Raw genomic sequence first — 21,504 nt, forward strand, 5'->3', positions numbered from 1 at the left:
TATATCCAGAAACTTAAATCACTGTAATATCGTCACACTTCTTTACTAACGATAAACTTGTCAAGCAATTTTGTGCATTTGTGATGAACAAGGACGTCGATATACTTATATAAAATGCGTTATTTTTTTTCTGTACAGTAGAAACTAAATTAGAACTATTAAATTGACGAATGATACACGTTTACATGCATTTTATCTGCATATGATTGGTGTAATTATTGCGTCATTTCCTAAATAAAGAAAACAGTTGCAGAAACAATTATCTTATAATGTGCATGGCGTGTGTATATGCGTTCGTCTCCCACTAATACAGCGGTAAGTCTATTGATTTACAATGCTAAAATCAGGGGCTCGACTCCCCGCGGTAGACGCAGCAGATAGCACGATGTGGCTTTGCGATAAGAAAACACACACACACACAGTATGTGAATCTATGCTTGTGACCGAAATAATAAATTCTAAGTGTTGCCATCTATTGAATGGAATGATAAATAAAAATCCATAAAAATTTCACGTTTTGGGTATTCAGACAGAAGAATAACTATGGTATGTGCAACAACCATTTCCTTATCACAGGAAATATTTTTGTTAAACAATCAAACGTAAAAATGAAACTCAAAACAACACAAAGCAGTTTCCCAAGTTAATATTTAGTCAGTATTCCCTTGGATTTCAATACTGCTTCACATCGACGTGACATGCTTTCAATGAGTTTGTACAGACATTTCTGAGTGATTGACTGCCATCCTTCTTTGACTACTTCAAAAGTTCATCTTCCGTGTTTGGCTTGCAATATTTCGTTTATCAATTTAGCTTAGCCCATAAAATTTCAAATCGATAGCAAGTGGTTAACCTGGCCATTCCATAACATCAATTCTCTTATTTCTAAGGGGTCCGGCATGGCCAAGCGTGTAAAGGCGTGCGATTCGTAATCTGAGGGTCGCGGGTTCGCATCCCCGTCGCGCCAAACATGCTCGCCCTTTCAGCCGTGGGGACGTTATAATGTGACGGTCAATCCCACTATTCGTTGGTAAAAGAGTAGCCCAAGAGTTGGCGGTGGGGGGTGATGACTAGCTGCCTTCCCTCTAGTCTTACACTGCTAAATTAGGGACGGCTGGCACAGATAGCCCTCGAGTAGCTTTGTGCGAAATTCAAAAACAAACAAACAAACTTATTTCTAAGATATATTTTAACGACTCCACAACTGCAGAGAAACTTGTTTTATAATTTTTAGGCTTATTATAATAAGAATATCTAAGAAACTAGAACAGGTGCACAACACTCTTCATGAGATGATGTAATTAAAATAATAAATAACTCAAGTATTTATGAAAGCTAGTGTTAAAATTACGATTAGAGATTATATTTGAACAAATCTCATCAAGTGCGTTCTAAAAACATACAGTGTTACACATCTGTCTATTAAATAATAAAATATATAAAAAATTAACAACATTTTCAAAGGGGGCACTGTTATTATCCACTCACTGTATATTTCTGAAACCCAGATATATCAGCCAATATTATCAACATGTCGACATATTAGTCGACTTCCAGTTAGTGCTGATAGTGTGTATTGAAATTTAGTATACAAGTTATTTTTATCGTTGTCTCGATGTTTCTAATAAGCTTTAAAGTTTGAATAAACTATACAGGCTACCACAGTTAAAAGTATCCAAAACTTGTGATGCCTTAGAAGTTAATCTTTCTTCGCCAGAGAACTTTAATTAATCGTGATGCATTTAAACGACTCTCAAAAGATTTGAGCTGAATAGATGATGCAATTATTATTAAAGAAACCCCAAACAGCACATGATTTGAAAAATTCGGTCTTCCTTCATCGTATTTCCTACATAATCTACTTATCTGTTATAGTAGAACATTTAATGTGTTTTGCTTGTAGAATTGAATGATCAGCGTAAACATTTATTTGTAGGATTAGATTATTAAAACCAATATATACCAGATATTTATTTAGTTTACTTCTACGACTGATAAAATCTGTACTGGAAGTTCTTGGTGAGTATCAGTGAAATTATGTATTCAGTAGAAACTTCCTGAAACTATTAAGTAGTAGGCATGACATGGCCAGGTAGTTAAGGCATTAGACTCGTAATCTGAGGGTCACGGGTTCGAGTCCCCGTCACACCAAACATGCTTGACCTTTCAGCCGTGGGGACGTTATAATATTTCGCTCAATCCCACTACTCGTTGGTAAAAGAGTAGCCCAAGAATTGATGGCGGGTGGTGATCACTAACTGCCTTCCCTCTAGTCTAACACTGCACAATTAGGGACGGCTAGCGCAGATAGCCCTGGAGGAGCTTTGTACGAAATTAAAAAATAAAAATAAAATTATTAGCTGAACCGACTTTGCGCGTGTTATGACCTGAAACTTCTGTAATGTGATATGTATTAAGAATATGATTGAAACTATCCTAACAACCTTCATATTTACGTACTTTACTTCCTAATTTCTAAAGTGCCAAAAATTCATGAAGAAACTTAATTTAAGCTATATGAATGGTTCATAATAACACCCTTTACATGCATAGTATTTGTTTGTTTATTTAGAAAAGACTGCTAAATAAGAAGAGCTAGTTCCAGAACCCAATGAAAACGACTATGCGATTTGTTTGCCTGCAGAAAATCAAATTCAAAACAAACCAAACTATTAAGTAGTACTTAGAAGTGACTATTGATTTTGGAGTATATTGTATTCACAACTAAGTTGTACCATCTTGGAATTTACGGGCATGAGGTGATGTTACTAAAACTTGCATGGCTACTAGTAGGTTAAAGAAAACTTTCGTGAGTACAACTGGTTCACCGTGAGAATGAAAATATACTAACATAACATTCTAGCAATGAAACACTGCCACAAGAGTACAGGAAGTGCAGATACACAGTTATTTTGCATTTGTACTATCGCGCTATTGATGCTAATCCTCTGAAATTAACTAGCAGTAAAATTTATAAATCTTTAGTAATTACAAAAACCTTTTAATAATTGGTTTGTCTTTTGTCTTTTAGTTCCTGAAAAGACTTCAGCAATTTGAAGAAGAAACGATAATAATTTTAATAAAACTTGGAGAACTGACCAGCATATAAAAACTCGATAGTGTCATATCTCTCAGAGTACACCTGTCACACATGCCACTTAGTTTTTATCATAAGTAGGAGAACAAAAAGGAGAGGAGAACCTGTATGCATTCCTTAACTTCTGCACAGCGGATCCCACCAAAGAAACACATATACTACTAAACCATATATTCCTCCAGTGACACCTTTCGTGGGAGAATTCGGCAATGATGTTCTTTGTTTACTTGCAACAGTCAAGTTATAATACTATGTAGTAGAATGCACGTAGGTTGTACAATAATTACTATCCAATGGTTAAACTGTATTGAATTCAAGGGAAAGACAGTTAAAATCCCTAATTTAAACAAAGATTTCATTGTTTTGTATTTTGATATATTTCAATGATTGTTTTTACCCACACATAGGTACTACAAAACTGTTACTAAAAAAATAAGTTTGCTGAAAATACTAAGAATTTTATAAGTTTAATCAGCGGTTATCTTCCAGCTATTAATTATGGGTCATTGTTTAGATATAATGATGGTTAATATAACAGGATATAAAGTTTCCCAATACTTGTTAAAAGTAACATAATAGCTTGAAATAAACTAACACTCAGCATATTACAATGTCTATTTATGCTTGTAAATAGCCATCGATACTTGTAGTGTTCAGAATAATGAATGAATAGGAATTAATGTTGTGGGGTAAGTTCTAACCTAAAATTAATTTACGTAAACAAGGATGTGTGTTTGTTTCATAATATCATTAGAATATATATATTGTACTTATGTGCTCGTATAAAATGTAATATTTAAAAATCTTCGAATAGTTTATATTCAAGCGTTGAATTTCGGAATTGACTTAATAATTAGAAGGCAAGGTTTACGTTTCGGTTTTCGATAAACCTTGAGTTAGGTCTAATGACTTACTTGAAATTTATCGTTTAACGGTTTTGCTGACTACATTTATACAAGAAGACACCATTTTTTATCATTGTGTCGGCAAGCTACATGAAGATACATATTAATATTTTCTTATAAATACTAATAAAATTATGTGTATGAATTTTAAGATTAATTCAGTCTAAGAATATCCAGATCACAAAAAATGAGTAACTGTGGTAAACTCTCTACAGTTACAGTTTGTCTCTGTTTATTCATAATTAAGCACAAAGATACACAATTGGCTATCTGTGTTGTGCTTACTTCAGGTATCGCAACCCGGCTTATAGCGTTATAAGTCCACAAAGTTACCACTGCACCACTGAGTTACAGAGAGATATCTGTTGCTACAATGTAAATAACTCAGATTTTACGTCCTCTACCAACTGTTTTGTAGTAGAATCATAATGCAGTGGCAACCCGACAACCAGTGGCGTATTTTAGCGACCGGGTATTACCCTGACACGTGGAAAAAAGCCATTATAACAACGATCCCCAAGAAACAAACTAATAGAACAAATCCAGATAATTACCGCCCCATCAGTCTGTTAAGCTGCCTTGGCAAACTAATGGAGAGAATTATCTCCAACCGTCTCCTCCATTTTTGCGAATCAAACAACATCCTTCCAGAATCTCAAAATGCCTCCAGAAAAAATAGACAAACAACAGATCACCTCACACGACTCACCGAATCAATCTACAAAGCTTACAACAAAAATCAAGTAACCATCGGGGTATTCCTAGATGTCAAAAAAGCATTCGACAGCGTTTGGCACAACGCCATCATATACAAACTAAATCACCTACAAATAAATCCCACGATAGTCAAATGGATTTCAAATTTCTTAACCAATAGAACAGCACAAGTAAAAGTCAATAAAACCATATCCAAATTATTTAATATAACGGCAGGAGTGCCCCAAGGATCAGTCCTCTCTCCACTTCTATACATAATTTTCGTCAGTGACATACCTTTTCCAAATCTAACATACACACACAATTCACAATACGCAGACGACATCGCAATCTGGAGCACCTCCAGAAACCCAGTAATGGCCATGTCTCGCGTACAAGAATCACTAAACAACGTCTCAACATGGAGCAACAAGTGGAGGGTCGTGTTAAATCCAACAAAAACACAAGCAATCACCTTCTATAGAAAACTAAAAAAGCAAAGAAAAAATCTAGAAAAAATAAAACTATCACTTGGAAACACAACCATTAACATGAGCAAAAACATCACATTCCTTGGCGTCACTTTCGACACAAAACTAACATGGAAAAAACACGTAAACAACATACACTCATCAATCAGAAAAAGGATTTCATATCTAAAGACTATAACTGGTAAACAATCGAAATGCGCACCGAACACCATTATACAAATATACAAGGCTTACATCCGTCCACTAATAGAGTACGGATGTCAAGTAACATACAATATGTCAAACAACACACTCCAAAAAATCCAAGTGCAACAAAACAGAATATTAAAATCCGCATTCAGTTTACCATCATTTACGCCAACAAATTATCTACACCAAATCAGTAATTTACCAACTATAAGAGATAGAATGACAAAACTTTCTCTCAAATATTATCTAAAAGCAGAAAATAGAAACAAACTAACGGCATCACTACACAAATTATCAAGTGCACCAACAAAATACATATCACCTTACAACATATTTCAAGAATCACAATCCACTCAACAAAGAATCTAAATAAATAAAATCCATGTTATTAATATGAATTCCTTTTTTTCAGGTACAGGGCACACGACAGGCAAAACTTTCGGCGCCTGTCGTGTGAAAGTGGGTTTTCTCGGGGCGCTCCCGTTTCCCCCCACATCAAAATCTTCAGGCATTGGATTTCTAGATCCCAGCCCAGGCAACTTTTTTGCCAGACCCTGAGTCGGGCCGTTTGATTTGATCTGGATTTGAATGAATTACATTCATGTTCACATCTGCCCAACTTTTTCCTTTCGGGACAGGTCCCGGCCTTTCTTTCCACTGCTGCCTTTGCCTCCACCCAAAGCAACATTTAGAGAGACATTCTCCGCCCAAAAAGTCAAGAATAATAACGATAATTAATTTATTAAAATAATAATAAAAAAAACCACCACTTAATCTTAATAACAACCCACGAAAGGGGACGAAGAGGAACCACAACGTTCCTGAACACCCCAGTTGGGGAGAGAACTCTTCTGATTTCTCTCTCTCTAAACTGAACCCCTGCCACGGTAGTTTAGTTTAGTTTAGTTTAGTGGCGTATTTAGGTAGAGGCTAAAAGGGGGCTCAGCCCCAGGACCCGTGGTTTTAATGAGAGCCCACAGATAATTTTATTCTATGTAACATTACATGGGATGTACAGCTCACAAAAACTATTAGCTCCTGGAAAAATATATATGTAAAAACGGCTCGTTTGGGTTGAGAAAATTTTTATGTAGAGGAGCGAACAACGTTTCGACCTTCTTTGGTCATCGTCAGGTTCACAAAGATAGAAAGAGGTAACTGACCGATAGCTGACCACATGTTTGAAGAACATTCTATCAGACACAAACAAATTTAAAACAATACACATAAATCCAACAAAAACACACGAAACGCAACTAAACAAAATACTACTAAAAATGAAGAAAGCCAACACAATTTCAAAAAACATTTTATTCTTATCTACGTAAAACCGACTCACACCACAAATATACGACATCTCCAAACCTCATAAACCAAATTGTCCATTACGACCAAAATGTCCACATATGAATCGTTTAATTACAATCTTGGTAAATACATAGCATGGGCATTCTCCAAATATGTAACATCAGCCAGTTCACTCATCAAAGTGTGTGTGTGTGTTTTTCGTATAGCAAAGCTACAAAGGGCTATCTGCTCAGCCCACCGAAGGAATCGAACGCCTGATTTTAGCGTTGTAAGTTCGGAGACATACTGCTGTACTAGCGGGAGGCCACTCATCAAAGACTCTTTCAATTTCAAGTCTAATCTTAATTAACTTAATCATAAAGCCTAAACGGCCAGTTTTGATGTTATATCCCTCTTTACAGAAGTCCCAACCGCTGAAGCCTGCAAGATAGCCTTAGAACTATATAACCGAGACCCTAACCCGTCAATAGAGATTCCCAGTAACCAATTAGTAACCCACATAGAATTCACCACGATGAAGTCAATCTTTATGCTCAACAACCACAACTATATACAAACAAATGGCCTAAGCATGAGCAACCCAGTATTACCAGTTCTAGCCAATATTTTATGACACTAGTTGAAACACAAGCAATTAACACAGCATTACATCCACCACACTGGTGGATCCATTACATCCTACAAAAACTGGTACAGAAATGTAGACGACACGATTGCAGGATTCACATCTACAGAACACACACTTAATTTTATCAATCACATTAACTTTATACATCCCAACATTAACTTCACATATTCAAACATCTAAGCACGCCCTCTACATTCCTACACTCAGTTACATGACCCCCTTCATACATGTGGTCAGCTATCGGTCAGTTACCTCTTTTTTTCTTTGTGAACCTGACGATGACCGAAGAAGGTCGAAACGTTGTTCGCTCCTCTACATAAACATTTTCTCAACCCAAACGAGCCGTTTTTACATATATATTTTTCTCTACGAGTTTTCTCGTCACCACTGATTATTAGCTCCTGGGCCCATACAACCTTTAATCTGCTACTGCTGACAAAAGAATTAAGTAAATAACCCGAATTTAATTCACCTTAACGTTGTAGAAATATAACTACAACAAATAATACAGTAAGGCGTGTCTGAGGCAGAATTGCACGGGACCGAGTAAAATTTCCACCTTAAGCAGGTTCTCCTGCTTCACAGTGAACATGCATTTCCTTAATTATATATAATTTTTGAGCGGAACGTAATACTTGCTTGACTAAAGGGAAGTAAAACGTTTGTGAATAAAGTTGTTATACTGTCTATGCTATATTTATTAGAATAATAACAAAAATAAACATTCAAAATATACACAAGTGCACAAAATCTTAATCAAATTTATTTGTAGAAATTGTGTCCCCCGTTAGTACAGCGATAAGTCTACGGATTTACAACGCTAAAATCAAAGGTTCGATTCCCCTCTGTGGGTTCAGCGGATACCCTTATGTGGCTTTGCTATAAGATAAAATGCATTGAAGAAAGTGTCCAATTTCAACAGTTTCGTTTTTAATAAGCTTTTTCATGCGGTTAAAAGAGAACACTAATTCTACGGCCTTTTCAAGAAGTTCATTTTCCCCTTCAATTTTACATACAATTTGATATCGTTTATATAACTTAACACTTGCGATGAAGTAGGGATTTAGGTTTCCTCACAATCTTTTCCATGTTGTTCATCTTCTGAATCTCTCACACTGTTACCATCTTGTGATTCTATTATAGATTTAAATCAGTTTCATCAGTTTCTGTTAAAACATTCTTGTTAACATTCACAAAACTTTCCGCGTTCACAGAATCATTTGCATCAATTTTCTCAGAGTTTGGATTTCAATGAATCGTCATAACAAATAACTTTTCCACAATATCCGCCATTATCAAGAATAAATCCACAGTTTCGAAAGTACTTTATTACGTGTTCATCTTTTACGCATTTGATTCAATGACTTAAAAATGCAATTGCATCTAAAACGTCAATTTTAATGGTCAGATGCTCTCTTACAGTCGTTCATGTTTGTAATAATATGCTGAAGCATCAAATTTCTGTATTTCAATTTTATACACTGTATAATTCTATTATCTTGTGACTGTAGAACTAATGTTGTACATGGAGGTAGAAAGTTGAACCTTTGGGTTACAAGTCGCATTATCTAGGAAAAGTAGAATATTTTTATTTTCTTGTTCCATTCTTTTGTTTAATTTGTTCAAAAATTCCTCGAATATAACACTTGTCATCCACGCTTTATTATACACTTTCCATTCCACAGGAAGTCGAATCTTCCTTAAATTTTTGAAACATCGTGGATTTTTACTTTTACCTATTACCCATGGTTTCTCTAGTTTTTCATCAGCAAATGTGACCAGAAGTACAATCAATCGTTCTTTCGAATAGAGATCTCCGGAATAATGACGGCATAAAAAAACAAACAGAATATATTTAACCAAAACTTACTGTAACAAAATGTCCGAGAATTTATTATATTTATTATATAATTTATTATATTTAAAGAAATTATTAATTAAACAAGAATTTATTAACATTTAAAGAAATTATTAATTAAATAAGAATTTAATATATAATCAAACATTTTTCCACCTTACTCAGGTTCTAATCCTTTTTGTTGATAGATGAGGTAGATGAAAGATAGTTTTCCGTCTGCGTTACGCAAGGTTCCACCATATAGAGGGCCTTTTATAAGAGAAATTTTAAGGTGATACTGTAAAATTTTGACATTTCCGGCTTCTACAAGTTTCCAACTTAGGTTTTACTGTACATACAAATAGGAAAATGAAAAGTGCACACAAATATACGTAATTATATAAAAAATATAATAAAGATGCCACTTTAACACCAAATCCAAACAAAAAAGCTGAAGGCGCCTTCACGAAACAAAATTATATTTTATGTGTGGTAAAAATTAATTTTACTGAATACAAGTATGTCCGAATTGAAATAAATTCATCAGAAAACCTTTCACAGAAACTTTAAGATGAAATTCCAGTTCACTGAACTACATATTAGTGTGAATGCCCTTCAAACCTCTCAAAACATTAATTCATTCCTTTTGTGTTGCCTATATTACAGAGGTTTACTGCAACGACCTGCAAACTACTGGCAACTAGAGGTCTCCAAGGGGCCTGAATTTTAGAATTTTCTCGGCCTGAGCCCACCCGATTCATAACTTTCTTCACACTAAACCTAACTTAGACCTAAAACTTAAACAAAATATGAATAAAGAAATAGGCAACATCGCCTGGCCATGGAAAGATAGAGATTTTTTTATGCTCAGACCTTTCAAGATAGACAAGAAAAAGGTAATGATATAAGTTGTTGTACAAACCAAGCGTCAACAGTTTACAGTGTTACTTCACGTTATTGTGCAGAAATAGAATGGAGTGTACGCTTTCACTGCTTAAACGATGCTCTTATCAACATAATATTTAATACAACCATTTTAACAGTTGATACAAACGATGGATGATGCAATATTTATAGGATTACAAAGTCCTTAAACCAGTGCTTTGATATCAAGCATAAAACTTATCAAACTATCAAACGTTTGGCTGCAGCTATGGTTCCAGGTTATCATTTCTCAAGTCACCTGAACCAGATTCAACCCGAATCCAGATCTTTTTTTCATTATTGCCAGACCTGGACACAAGAGCCGAGGATGGGATCCCTGAAGACCTCTACCGTCAACGCTATTTGTCTTGAGCCCTCCTTGTGCACTCTGATATCTTAAGGCCCTTCGATTGTTTAATATTATTCTTCCATTGAAGCCTGTCCATTGTTTAATGTTATCATTCCATTAAGGCCTGTCCACTGTTTAATATTATCCTTCCATTAAGGCCCGTCAACTGTTTAATATTATTCTTCCATTAAGGTCTGTCCACTGTTTAATATTATTCTTCCATTAAGGCCTGTCCACTGTTTAATATTATTCTTCCATTAAGGCCCTTCGTCGGTTTAATATTATTCTTCCATTACGTTATTTGTCGTCCCTTTGCTTTCATTCCTTCTAATTTTCTTTGTACATAAATTTCTTTATTTTGTTGTACCCTTTTACAGATGTTGAATTATACTATTTTTCTTTGTATTCTAAATACGGCTGGTATGGGTATTAAAACTTTAATTAAAATGAAGTACAGAACATTGTTTCTACCTTCTTAAGCTATCTTCTGTTCAAGAAGTGTACTAGTACACATGCATATATATATATATATATATATATATATAAGGACGTTGCGCGACTTTGGCATATAATTAGATTTGAGGGTAGGCTGGTAGATAATCTGATGAATAATGAAATCGAATCAGGTATAAGCGTGCCCCAAGCTTGGTATTGCTGGCATACAAAAATATAGCTCATAATTTGTTTGTTTGCAGTTAAGCCACCCAGTGGCATAGCGATATGTCTGCGGACTTACAATGCTAAAAACCGGGTTTCGATACTCGCGGAACACAGAGCACAGATAGCTCATTGTGTAGCTTTGTACTTAACTACAAACTAACACAAAACTACATAATGAGTTCTCTGTGCTCTGCCCATTACAGGTATAAAACCCGGTTCCTAGCGTTGTAAGTCCCTTGTAAGCTCATACAAGGAGCAACAAACAAAGACAATAAAAAAATTTAAATTCTTCAACGATAAGTGGGAATCAATATATATGTACTCTAGCTATCTATATTAATACAGAAAGATTTAATGCTACATAAAGTATTGAAACAATAAAGTAAAAACAACGACACTGAGTTATATAGCATTTAAAACATTTTATCCCTACTTTGACTCCGACTAACATAATTACAGTTATTTGCCACTTTATTCACAGGAAAAATTTCATAAATATCTTGAATATTGTCACAGCTTTTTCTCTAAAAAGATATACGTTGTGATAAATTACTTAGGCCTAACTCAAAGATTTAAGCCTTTGCCATCTTGTGATAGAAGATAAACCAAATTAAAAATATTTCTCTTCATATTTTTAGACATTATTAAGTTACCAAATATCACACACTGCACAAAAACCCCAATCATAAGGAACCCAAACAACATTCGAATTTCTCATTTTAATGTACTGAAACCACCCTGGAATAACTTTATAAATATCTTGAATATTGTTGCAAGTTATCACGAGTCTATGCCATCATGAGCAAAATTATGTTTCACTTTTAATGAAAAGAGCACAAACTTTCTTGTTAACTCAGCATTAGTTGTTGCTTTATTAATATTTAAACTCGGGGTCGTGCTGCGTTGACATAAGGGCAAGTTTGTCTCAAATTCGCTGATGCACATGTTAATTAACTGATTTTTTAAAAATAATTTCATTTAAAATTTTAATTAATCATATCACGTAAAAACCTTTACTTTCAAATTTATTGATTATTATAAACTGTTGAACTTCTGGCCAGAAGCAAAGCCAAGAGGGCCCGCCTACCACTCACGGAAATTTCTAGACATATTGATCAAATATTATGTTTTAGCTTTTATATATAACAAACTCATTTTGTATCACTTAATAAAAAATAAATAAAACCTGTAAATACTTTTACATTTGATTTGTTTTAATGAGCATGCTATTAAAAATTTATATAAATTTCAGTTTTTTTAAATTTATTACCACACCCCTTAAAATTTTGTAATAAGTGGAATTTGGCTTATTTTATTCATTAAATTATTGTTTTGTTTCTTTGTTTCGGATGTGTCGCTTTAATTTTTTTAGACTCGCGGACACGTTTCACTTTGAGGTCTTTAATTTCTTTTGTTTTCTTATTGGTCCGGCATGGCCAAGTGTGTTAAGGCGTTCGACTCCTAATTCGAGGGTCACGGGTTCGAATCCCGGTCGCACTAAAAAACATGCTCGCCCTTTCAGCCGTGGGGACGTTACAATGTGACGGTCAATCTCACTATTCGTTGGTAAAAGAGTAGCCCAAGAGTTGGTGGTAGGTGGTGATGACTAGTTGCTTTCCCTCTTGTCTTACACTGCTACATTAGGGACGGCTAGCAAAGATACCCCTCGAGTAGCTTTGTGCAAAATTCCAAAACAGACAAATGTTTTCTTGTTGTTACTGTTTTCTGACTCCACACCTGGTAAAACACTTTTAAGGTGTGGGTGATTCGCTTGGTCAATGAATAGCCTATTATAGTTTTAGAATCCTCCTATCGCCTCTCTTTTCAATTAAAAAAACACATTTCTGGCCCGCTCACTTGACACATTCAGTATTCCAATTAAGCTGCGCAAACCGCCATTTTGAGAGCAAGTCATAAATAGCAGTTTTGAAAGTAGTACTGCTTGTTTCAGAAGGTAGTGCCGTTTATCACAAGTGGAATTAAGCTTGTTTTTGTTGTTGTGTTGAAACCTTTAAATTTTTGAGTGTTGTTGGTTTGGGGGCTTATTTTTACGATAGATCCGCGTTTTCTCACAAGGCTTGGTAACATTGGTCAAAGTAGAGTCGGTCGTCTTATGAAGCCTCTCAGAGGCACAACGGTATGTATGTCTACGGACAGGCATCGTTGGAAACCAGATTTCGATACCCGTCATGGGCAGAGCACAGATAGCCCTTTGTGTAGCTGGGTCTGTGCATAATTTCAATCAGTCTAAACTTGATAATTGTCAAATGTACATTTTAGGCCCGGCATGGATAGGTGGTTAGAGTACTCGACTCGTAATCTGAGAATCGCGGTCGAATCCCCGTCACATCAAACATGCTCGCCCTTTAATCCGTGTGTGGTGGTGGGTGGGGGTATAATCTGCGGTCAGTCCCATTATTCGTTTGTAAAGTAATAGCCCAATATTTGTCGCTGAGTGGTGATGACTACCTGCCTTCCTTATAGTCTTTCATTGCTAAATTATGGACGGCTAATGCAAATAGCCCTCGTGTAGTTTTCGCAAAATTCAAAATAAACAAACAATCATCTTCCGAAAAGAACATGATAAATCACTTATGCCTAAATCAAATGCTATCTTATGATATAAGATAAACCAAATTTAAAAAAAATATCTATTTATATGTTTAGGTATTATTAAGTTACTAAATACCATACACTGCGCCAAAACCCCAATCACAAAGAGCCCAAAAACCTCCAAATTTCTTATTCTTAATGTATTATACAACATTTTTATCAGCTTTGTACTAAATATTTTTTTAGAATATACTGATCCCCTTAAGGAAAATTTACAGATTTACAAAGCTAAAATCCAGGGCTCTATTCCCGCAACAGACATAGTAGATAGCTCAGTTCGGCTTTGCTCTAAAACAAACAAACAATATAATATAGTATTCTTTTAATGTTTCCTATAAAACTGAACTAAAGTTTTAGGGCATCCACTACAATACTCTGCGCTAGAGTCACATAAAAGTTGGCTGGCACCTCCCAGGGCTGAGCAGTAGGCTAAATGTTTCTTACCTACCTCGGACTTTATCATTATTATAAGTTCTGAAGCTTATTACTGAAAAGCCATATGGGGACTGCTATAAATGGGCTGTAATTGTTCGTCTGTTGTGTTTTTTTATTTTTTTCAATTTGCGTAGCTTTATAAGTAATTTTCATTTTAATATAGTGTTATAAACTGTACTTATAATGTGGTAATTTCTTTAATTTAGACATTATCTAGTTGGCGCATGATGTTAAAATCAGAAGGTTCTAGAAATATCTAAAACAAGTGTAGATTATGATGTCCGTAGAGCATTGTAATGCTTGGTATTTTGAATTTCACGCAAAGCTACACAAGGACTGTCTGCGCTAGCCGTTCCTAATTTAGCAGTGCAAGACTAGAGGGAAAGCAGCTAGTCATCACCACCCACTGCCACTTCTTGGCCAACTCTTTTACCAACGAATAATGGGATTGATGTCACATTATAACGCCCTCACGCCTGAAAGGATGAGCATGTTTGGTGTAACAAGGATTCGAACCCGCGACCCTCGGTTTATGAGTTAAGTGTCTTAACCACCTGGCCATGCCGGGCGTGAAAGTTAGTCAAGGAAGGATGTAGTTAAGAGAGTATAGAAGATGGGGGATATTTTTTTTAAAGATGAATAGATGAATGAGTCATTTTGTTTTCGTGAGGCATTTGGATCTATGTTTCCTATCGTGTTTATCAAGTTAGTTTGTAAAGTAAATTATTTGCTTTACGTTAACGCCACTTTTTAACGTAGGCATACAACAATATATGGCAGATATGTTCAAGACTGTAGGAACTTTTTAAAAAATGAAATAAAGTAATTTATAATCGTTACATGGACTGGACATTGAATTATTTTCACTTGTGACTTTAATGGATTTTAGTTCTTTTACCAACTACGCAGATTCCTTTAAAGATGGACACCTACTTTGCTTTAGCCTAATATGTTATGGCGTATATAAAAAGTTTATGAGGATTGTACTTACTCTTCTGCAAGTTCGACTAAGGTTTTAGATACTTCCTCTTGGTATATCACTTCAAATATGTTGGATAAGGCAGCTACCATAAATTATAGTGCAATTCTAAGGTACTGATATAGTAATTTATGACTTTTTGTTATTTTGAAATGTACACATGCTAAATTTAAAATATCATTTTGTTTCACATCTTACTGTAAAATTTTATGAGACTTGATATTCAGTACTGAGCCAAGCCCCAAATGAGTAAAAAAGTTCAAAACTAGAAAATATTATTGTTTACTCTACTTCTTTATTTACTGTTCTGTATTTTAAGATAAATTTAAGAACTTTTTATAACTTATAACTCAGTTGTGACTATTTTACAAAATACTACTTTACACAAATACAGCCAATACAGGTCACTTTGTACAGACTGTAAACTATGAGTGTAAACTTTTACTATAACTTCATGGTTGAGTAATTACTGTAACGTTGCTCATCAGACTGCTCTAATTTTATATTTCACTACTTTGATATGATGATCTCTTTATCACATCAACAAAGTTACACAAAAATTACGTCATAGTGAAACAGGCATGCTGTAACTAATTAAGACTTGAGATACTTCCTCAGGCAATGTTTTATATTTTATACTTGTGAAGAATATCCAAGTTTTAACTAAAGAAAATACTTCATAACATTAATCATTAAGTTTACCATAGATAGTTACAAAAATGACTGGTCCACTGCCTATAACTTTTATTTATAAAGACATGTTCTAGCAAATATTTAAAAGTAAAAATTAAAGATCAAAATAAAATGGCTTGTTTCACATGAAAAGTCAATGTAAGTATTAGCATGATAAAGAGTGATATTATAATATGGAATCATATCACTGATGAATGCAAGGAACTAAAAATAAATTTGTTGAGTGTAAAACAAGTTCTAAAATATGGATCAATAGTTTTTCATCTTTAACTTTCATTTTCAGAATTGCTACAGAATTTAGTAAGTTTTGCAGACTGACTGATATATAGGCCATCTAATTTACATATAAATCTTCAAACTCAAGTTTTATTGTGTGAGAAGACTGCAACACTAAACTCTTTCAGCCTTTTCTGTTCTCCACGAATAATTGTTAATGTAATATCAACCAACTATTAAGAGAAAAAACCTGCAAATGAACAGACAAAAATATTATAATTGAAATTTCACTTGATAAACTTGAGGATAAACATGGGTGAGTTTTCAGTGAACATTTCACTGAAATATATATATTAGCTGGAGTTTTAAAAGCCACCTAGCCCTCTTCCCCCAAAGCTATGGGGTTGTACATATTTTTAGATGCATATTGAGCCATCCTGGACAACTTTCAGTATGAAATAGGCTTTGTAAACAAAAATCAAATCACTTACTTGTTATTTTACCACATGAATCAATCCAACAATCACATAAACCTAGTAAAGTATTTGAAACTGTAATACTTATACTTTATACACATATCCAATTAGTTTTGTAAGACCTCTAGTTACACATTTTTAAATTAACCAGCTATGATTTGTCTTGTGAAAACAAAAGTTTATTTCACATTAAATCTGAATGAAGTTTCGTGATCATGTGCAATAGATGTTTAAATATTGTATCAAATGCAACTTTATGATATACGTGCTGCTATCCAGTCAACAGCTTTGTTTATTTGTTTGAATATTTACATTTGTGCCAGTTGTCTTCTAAACTGCTATAAATATAACCACACAAGAGCCCAAAATATATATTTTTGGATTGTTTGACATCTGACCCCTTAAAAATGCTCAAATAAAAAAAATACTGACTGGACATATTGGACCAAAGTATGACCCTACCAAGTTTCAAGATAATCTGTCAAGATATGTAGGTATAGCAGTTGACTGAAAAGGGTTTGGAAGAAGATGAAACAAGAGAAAACTACATCTCTCTCATGATGATGAAGAACCCACGTGAAGTAAAAATGTATCTCAAGATGGCTGGTATGGGTATTAAAACTCTTTTTGTTAACCTGAAGACCAAAGAAGGTTGAAACATTGTTCTCTAATTTATTTTAATAAAAGATTTAATACCCATACCAGGCATCTACAGTACACCTCTCTGTGGAGACATAATAATGAGAAATAACTATCTCGAACACTATATTGCAGAAAATTGAAAACTGGATTCACTGAAAATAATAAGAAACCCTCCCAAGTTTACAAAGTACATCTTTTTAAAACAATTTTACTTTAAACATAGAACCAAAAATCAATGACCATGAAGTTATAAAAATCATCTTATTTTAAGAATGCAGCCTCACTCCAAAACAGTACCACCTGTTGTACTGGGATATCTCTATTAAGCCTTTGAGTGATCTCTAATCATTTGGGTAAAAAAAAAACCTTTAAAAGTAGACTCATTCTTGAAACACCACTGAAAACCTTTCTTGTTAATAGATTGGAACACCAAAAGATTGATAATAAGCGAAATACATGATTGTTGAGACAAAGTTAAAATTTCCTTACTTAATCATTATTATTTTATTCATGTTATTGTTACACAAAACTACAGCAACATCGACCGAGCATTTTCAACCACAACATAGACAGTTATGCTATATGGAATGCTATGAATGTCCATGACTTACTTAAAAATTAATTATTTTTCAGTGAAAGATGCTTTATGTGGTTGAAAGTACATAACAGATGCAACGTTGTTCTGAGTGGACTCATGTTATATTGGACTCACATTAAACAAGTTCACACAAAACCTTGATAAATAATTACTTCAAAAGACACAAATCTTTATTTAAAGAAATGTTTTAAACACACTTGTTTTATTTGAAAGAGCTGCTTTTCTACTGGAATAATTTTATACGTGCCTAGTGGGGGTCGTGTTTCATTCTAAATACATATTTTTTCATTGCTGTGCATTAAAAAAGTTAACATAGCAGAAAATTAAAAACTAGGTATTTAAAATCCACAAATAGGGATTACAAAAAATATGTAAGCAAACAAAACTGTAGATCTATTGCTGACAGCTTAACTCAAGCCACAAATAACCATTTTGATTCCACTATAAAATTATTTCAAATGATATTTATTGTGTTACAGGACTCCACTGAGATTTCTGCAAGAAACTGACAGTACTTTTGAACTTACTTCCCCATCCTTAATTATGTCATGCTGTGAAATTTTCTAAGTCCTTCATTTTTAGCTATCAAAAAGTCCAGTATGTGCATTAGTTGGGAACTACAGCTTGTGCAGTTTCTAGTGTTTTTATTGGAAACAGACACAACAAAATTAGAGGATTCTGATGTCGGATATTGTTATTCAAGCCACTGTTGTTCATTATTACTCAAGTTTATTTCCCTGGCAATATTTCAACAGGTGTTTGACACTGGATGATTACCATAACAGATGTCACTATTCAATATCACATCGGTAATTCTTTCTACTGTTTTTTGTACTTAGCAAAAGTCACAAGTACATATTCAGTATTTATTACCACTGTATATATTACTCTTTCATATAGCTATTGTAATTTTAAATAGGTAGTGGTAGTAAATGTTATTGATAATTGACAATTTAGCAAAGTGTGATACTGAATGATTATTTGTGTTGCCTTATTTTAACAAACACTTGTACACAGCAGGCTGTTGAAGAACAAACATATTGTTATGTAAACCTATCAAAGTAAGCATGTGACTGTGTATGTTTATGTTGCACTTACCTTTGTTGTATTATATTAAAAGGAACATTATTCCATTCTGATGAGATTCCTTTGTTACTGTTCATCTTTTGTTATATAATAGTACAAACTGATGGAAGCTAGTCATTAAATTTGTGATCAAACAATCTTTGTCTTCACAATGGTCCTTTGAGAACAATTTTACAGTTTGTTTCTTACAGCATATACCACTAAGTATGTTTATTCTCTCTTGCACATTTGTTATTTATTTTTAATATGTGGTGGATGAGTGGAACACAAAGCATAAGCAACAGTAAACTGTTATAAAATGTGTAGCATTCAAATGAATTCACATGCATTTGTCAAGTTTAGAATGTATTCTCTATAAATGAAAAAAAAAAACAACTTAAGTAACAATATAATTAAAACTCATTCTAGACTGTCAGAAAAATAAAGAACCAACATGAATCAAAATACAGAGCCTGTATTGTCAAGACTCTAACAAAGTAAATAAATACAGCTGCAAGTAATGTCTGTATTATTTTCTTAAGCTTATTATAAATCCTCTATTAACTCCATGCCTACAGTACTTATCAATTTTAGTGGGGACAAAATAGTTTGTTTACTTTTTTAAGAGTACCGAGTTGTCAGCTTGAAAATACAATTTTATATTTTGATTCAACTTTTCTGATGATCCATACATCCCTTCCCAAATTAATAATTTTTAATAATTAAGTACACATACATACATATTCCTGTATATAGATAAATTTCTCATTCCCACTGAATACCAAATACCATTACTGTGTCAAATAGTCTTCATTACCTATTGAACCTGTTTTTAAACTTCACTGTTCTCAAAATTGGTTCTTCTTTAAATCTGAAATCTTAAATGTTCACATAACTTTAGTGTACACACCTATATACTTCAAATTAATTCATAAATAAATACTCACAAGTAGTAACACCATAGACCAGGAAAATATGGTGCACGGTATCCGTCTCTTCCAAAAGGAAACACATGGTTCATTTACCTGTTACAGTGTACATCACAGAAGCATTTAGAAAAACACATCAGTAAAAAACTAAGTAATGAATTTTCATAACTTGTAAGAAATAAAGTTCAAACATGTTTAACACATATCAACATTTAATTAACATTTAAATTAAAATTTCCAGCTGTTTAAAATTGTAATGCATAATGTATGTAACATAATAAATTGGAGACTGATCTGAGATAAATCATAATACATCACAATCAACAATTCCTCTAAAATTAATTTTAAGGTAATAATGAATCAGTGTCATATTTCAGCCACGATTAGCTTTACTTCTCTTTCATATCTTACTATATATAATTAAAGCATGTTCTTTGCATGGTGCATTATTACAGAATTAACAGTAATTTTGTTACAGTAAATGTATTTACCATTAGTACTACATCTTGTCCTTAGTCATAATAATAATGATGTTAGCTTTCCAGCTACTTCTTATAGTTTGACTTTATTCATTACTTCCTGTACTTACACATTACATCAGTAAAGATATAATGAAACACACATGTGCAGCCACAGTGAAGTAATGTTCTTGTTATCAGAGTATTTTTATTTGAAACTACGTTCTGCAATAAAGAAATAGTTCTTGCATAAACTTTTTTCTAATTTATTGAATCTTGAATGAAGCACAAAGTGGAGAATTGTTTTATGGATTTTTGTGGTACCAGTACGAGTTAGTTTGTTTTATAAATCTATTTTCATTAGTACGAGCTTTGTCATTACATTTTAATTATAAAGATTAATTTATATTGCTAGCTTATTACATGGAATTAAATCTATCATAAATCACTTAAGCTAATTATTATCATGAGGTATTTCTGGAATTACAGCAAAGAATATCACTAACAAACAACAATTTTTGAATTTCATCTTTCCTATTTCACCATAACAATCACATTCTTTCGATAAGGCTAACGTTGGTTCGTGGTAACTTCTGTCTTTGCTGGCTTCTTTTTAAGATAGATCAAACTATAGTTAAGCTGTAACTTTGAGTTTAAAAGATTAAAGATATAAATATATGGTCAGTACTCTCTTTCGCGAAATAAATTATTTTCGTTATTTTGTTTAATACTCACAGTAATATATCAATCGTTAAGCCTATATTAATTGTAAGGCCTTCCACGATGATTAACTTCCCTTCATTCTTTTCTTTGGCCTAATTCCGTTTCGTAACATCTTATCTGCTAATTTTTTTCTGTCTCTCAACTTTTACTTTTCATTTAACACTACTTATTTATCTTTAGCGCGGACAGACTTGTTGCTTTGTGTCATAAAACACCAAACCAAACTATTCATCTTTATTACCTGATCGTCTGTTTTTTGTATTATACACATCAATAAATTTCCCGCGACTCTAAATTCTCGACATCAATGAGTTACAAACAACACGTACATCTCTTAAAGAGTTTCGTTTTTAAACTTGTCATAATGTTTACTATAAATTAATTGATTGTGACTTTCATGTTACGAAGAAAGCTAAACAATAATTACATATTTGTTTTTAAAATAAATTAACAACAGTCACACTTAACGAACTTTTAAATAATTTACTTGATAAACATATAAACGTATGTAATTATATTGTTTGTTTGTTTTTGAATTTCGCACAAAGCTACTCGAGGCTACTGTGCTAGCCGTCCATAATTTAGTAGTGTAA

General features: G+C 33.5%; 1 protein-coding gene across 4 annotated transcripts in view; it reads right to left on the bottom strand.

Annotated features, from left to right (window-relative positions):
• LOC143248849 (frequenin-2-like) overlaps positions 1 to 21,259 on the bottom strand; it is a 125,520-nt gene extending 104,261 nt beyond the window's left edge. Inside the window, exons 1-2 of one of the 4 annotated variants that reach the window (XM_076497691.1) lie at positions 21,153 to 21,259; positions 19,749 to 19,826 (exon numbers count right to left, since the gene is read on the bottom strand). In XM_076497691.1, coding sequence (XP_076353806.1) covers positions 19,749 to 19,815 — 67 coding nt within the window. In that variant the 5' untranslated portion in view covers positions 19,816 to 19,826; positions 21,153 to 21,259. Of the gene's footprint in view, positions 1 to 19,748; positions 19,878 to 20,923 lie in introns of all 4 variants that reach the window. The other 3 variants (XM_076497689.1, XM_076497693.1, XM_076497690.1) reach the window with 3 other exon arrangements.
• Positions 21,260 to 21,504: the final 245 nt, after the last annotated feature.

This window comes from Tachypleus tridentatus, chromosome 4, assembly GCF_004210375.1.
Source record: "Tachypleus tridentatus isolate NWPU-2018 chromosome 4, ASM421037v1, whole genome shotgun sequence".
In the NCBI taxonomy this organism is placed as follows: Eukaryota; Metazoa; Arthropoda; class Merostomata; order Xiphosura; family Limulidae; genus Tachypleus; species Tachypleus tridentatus.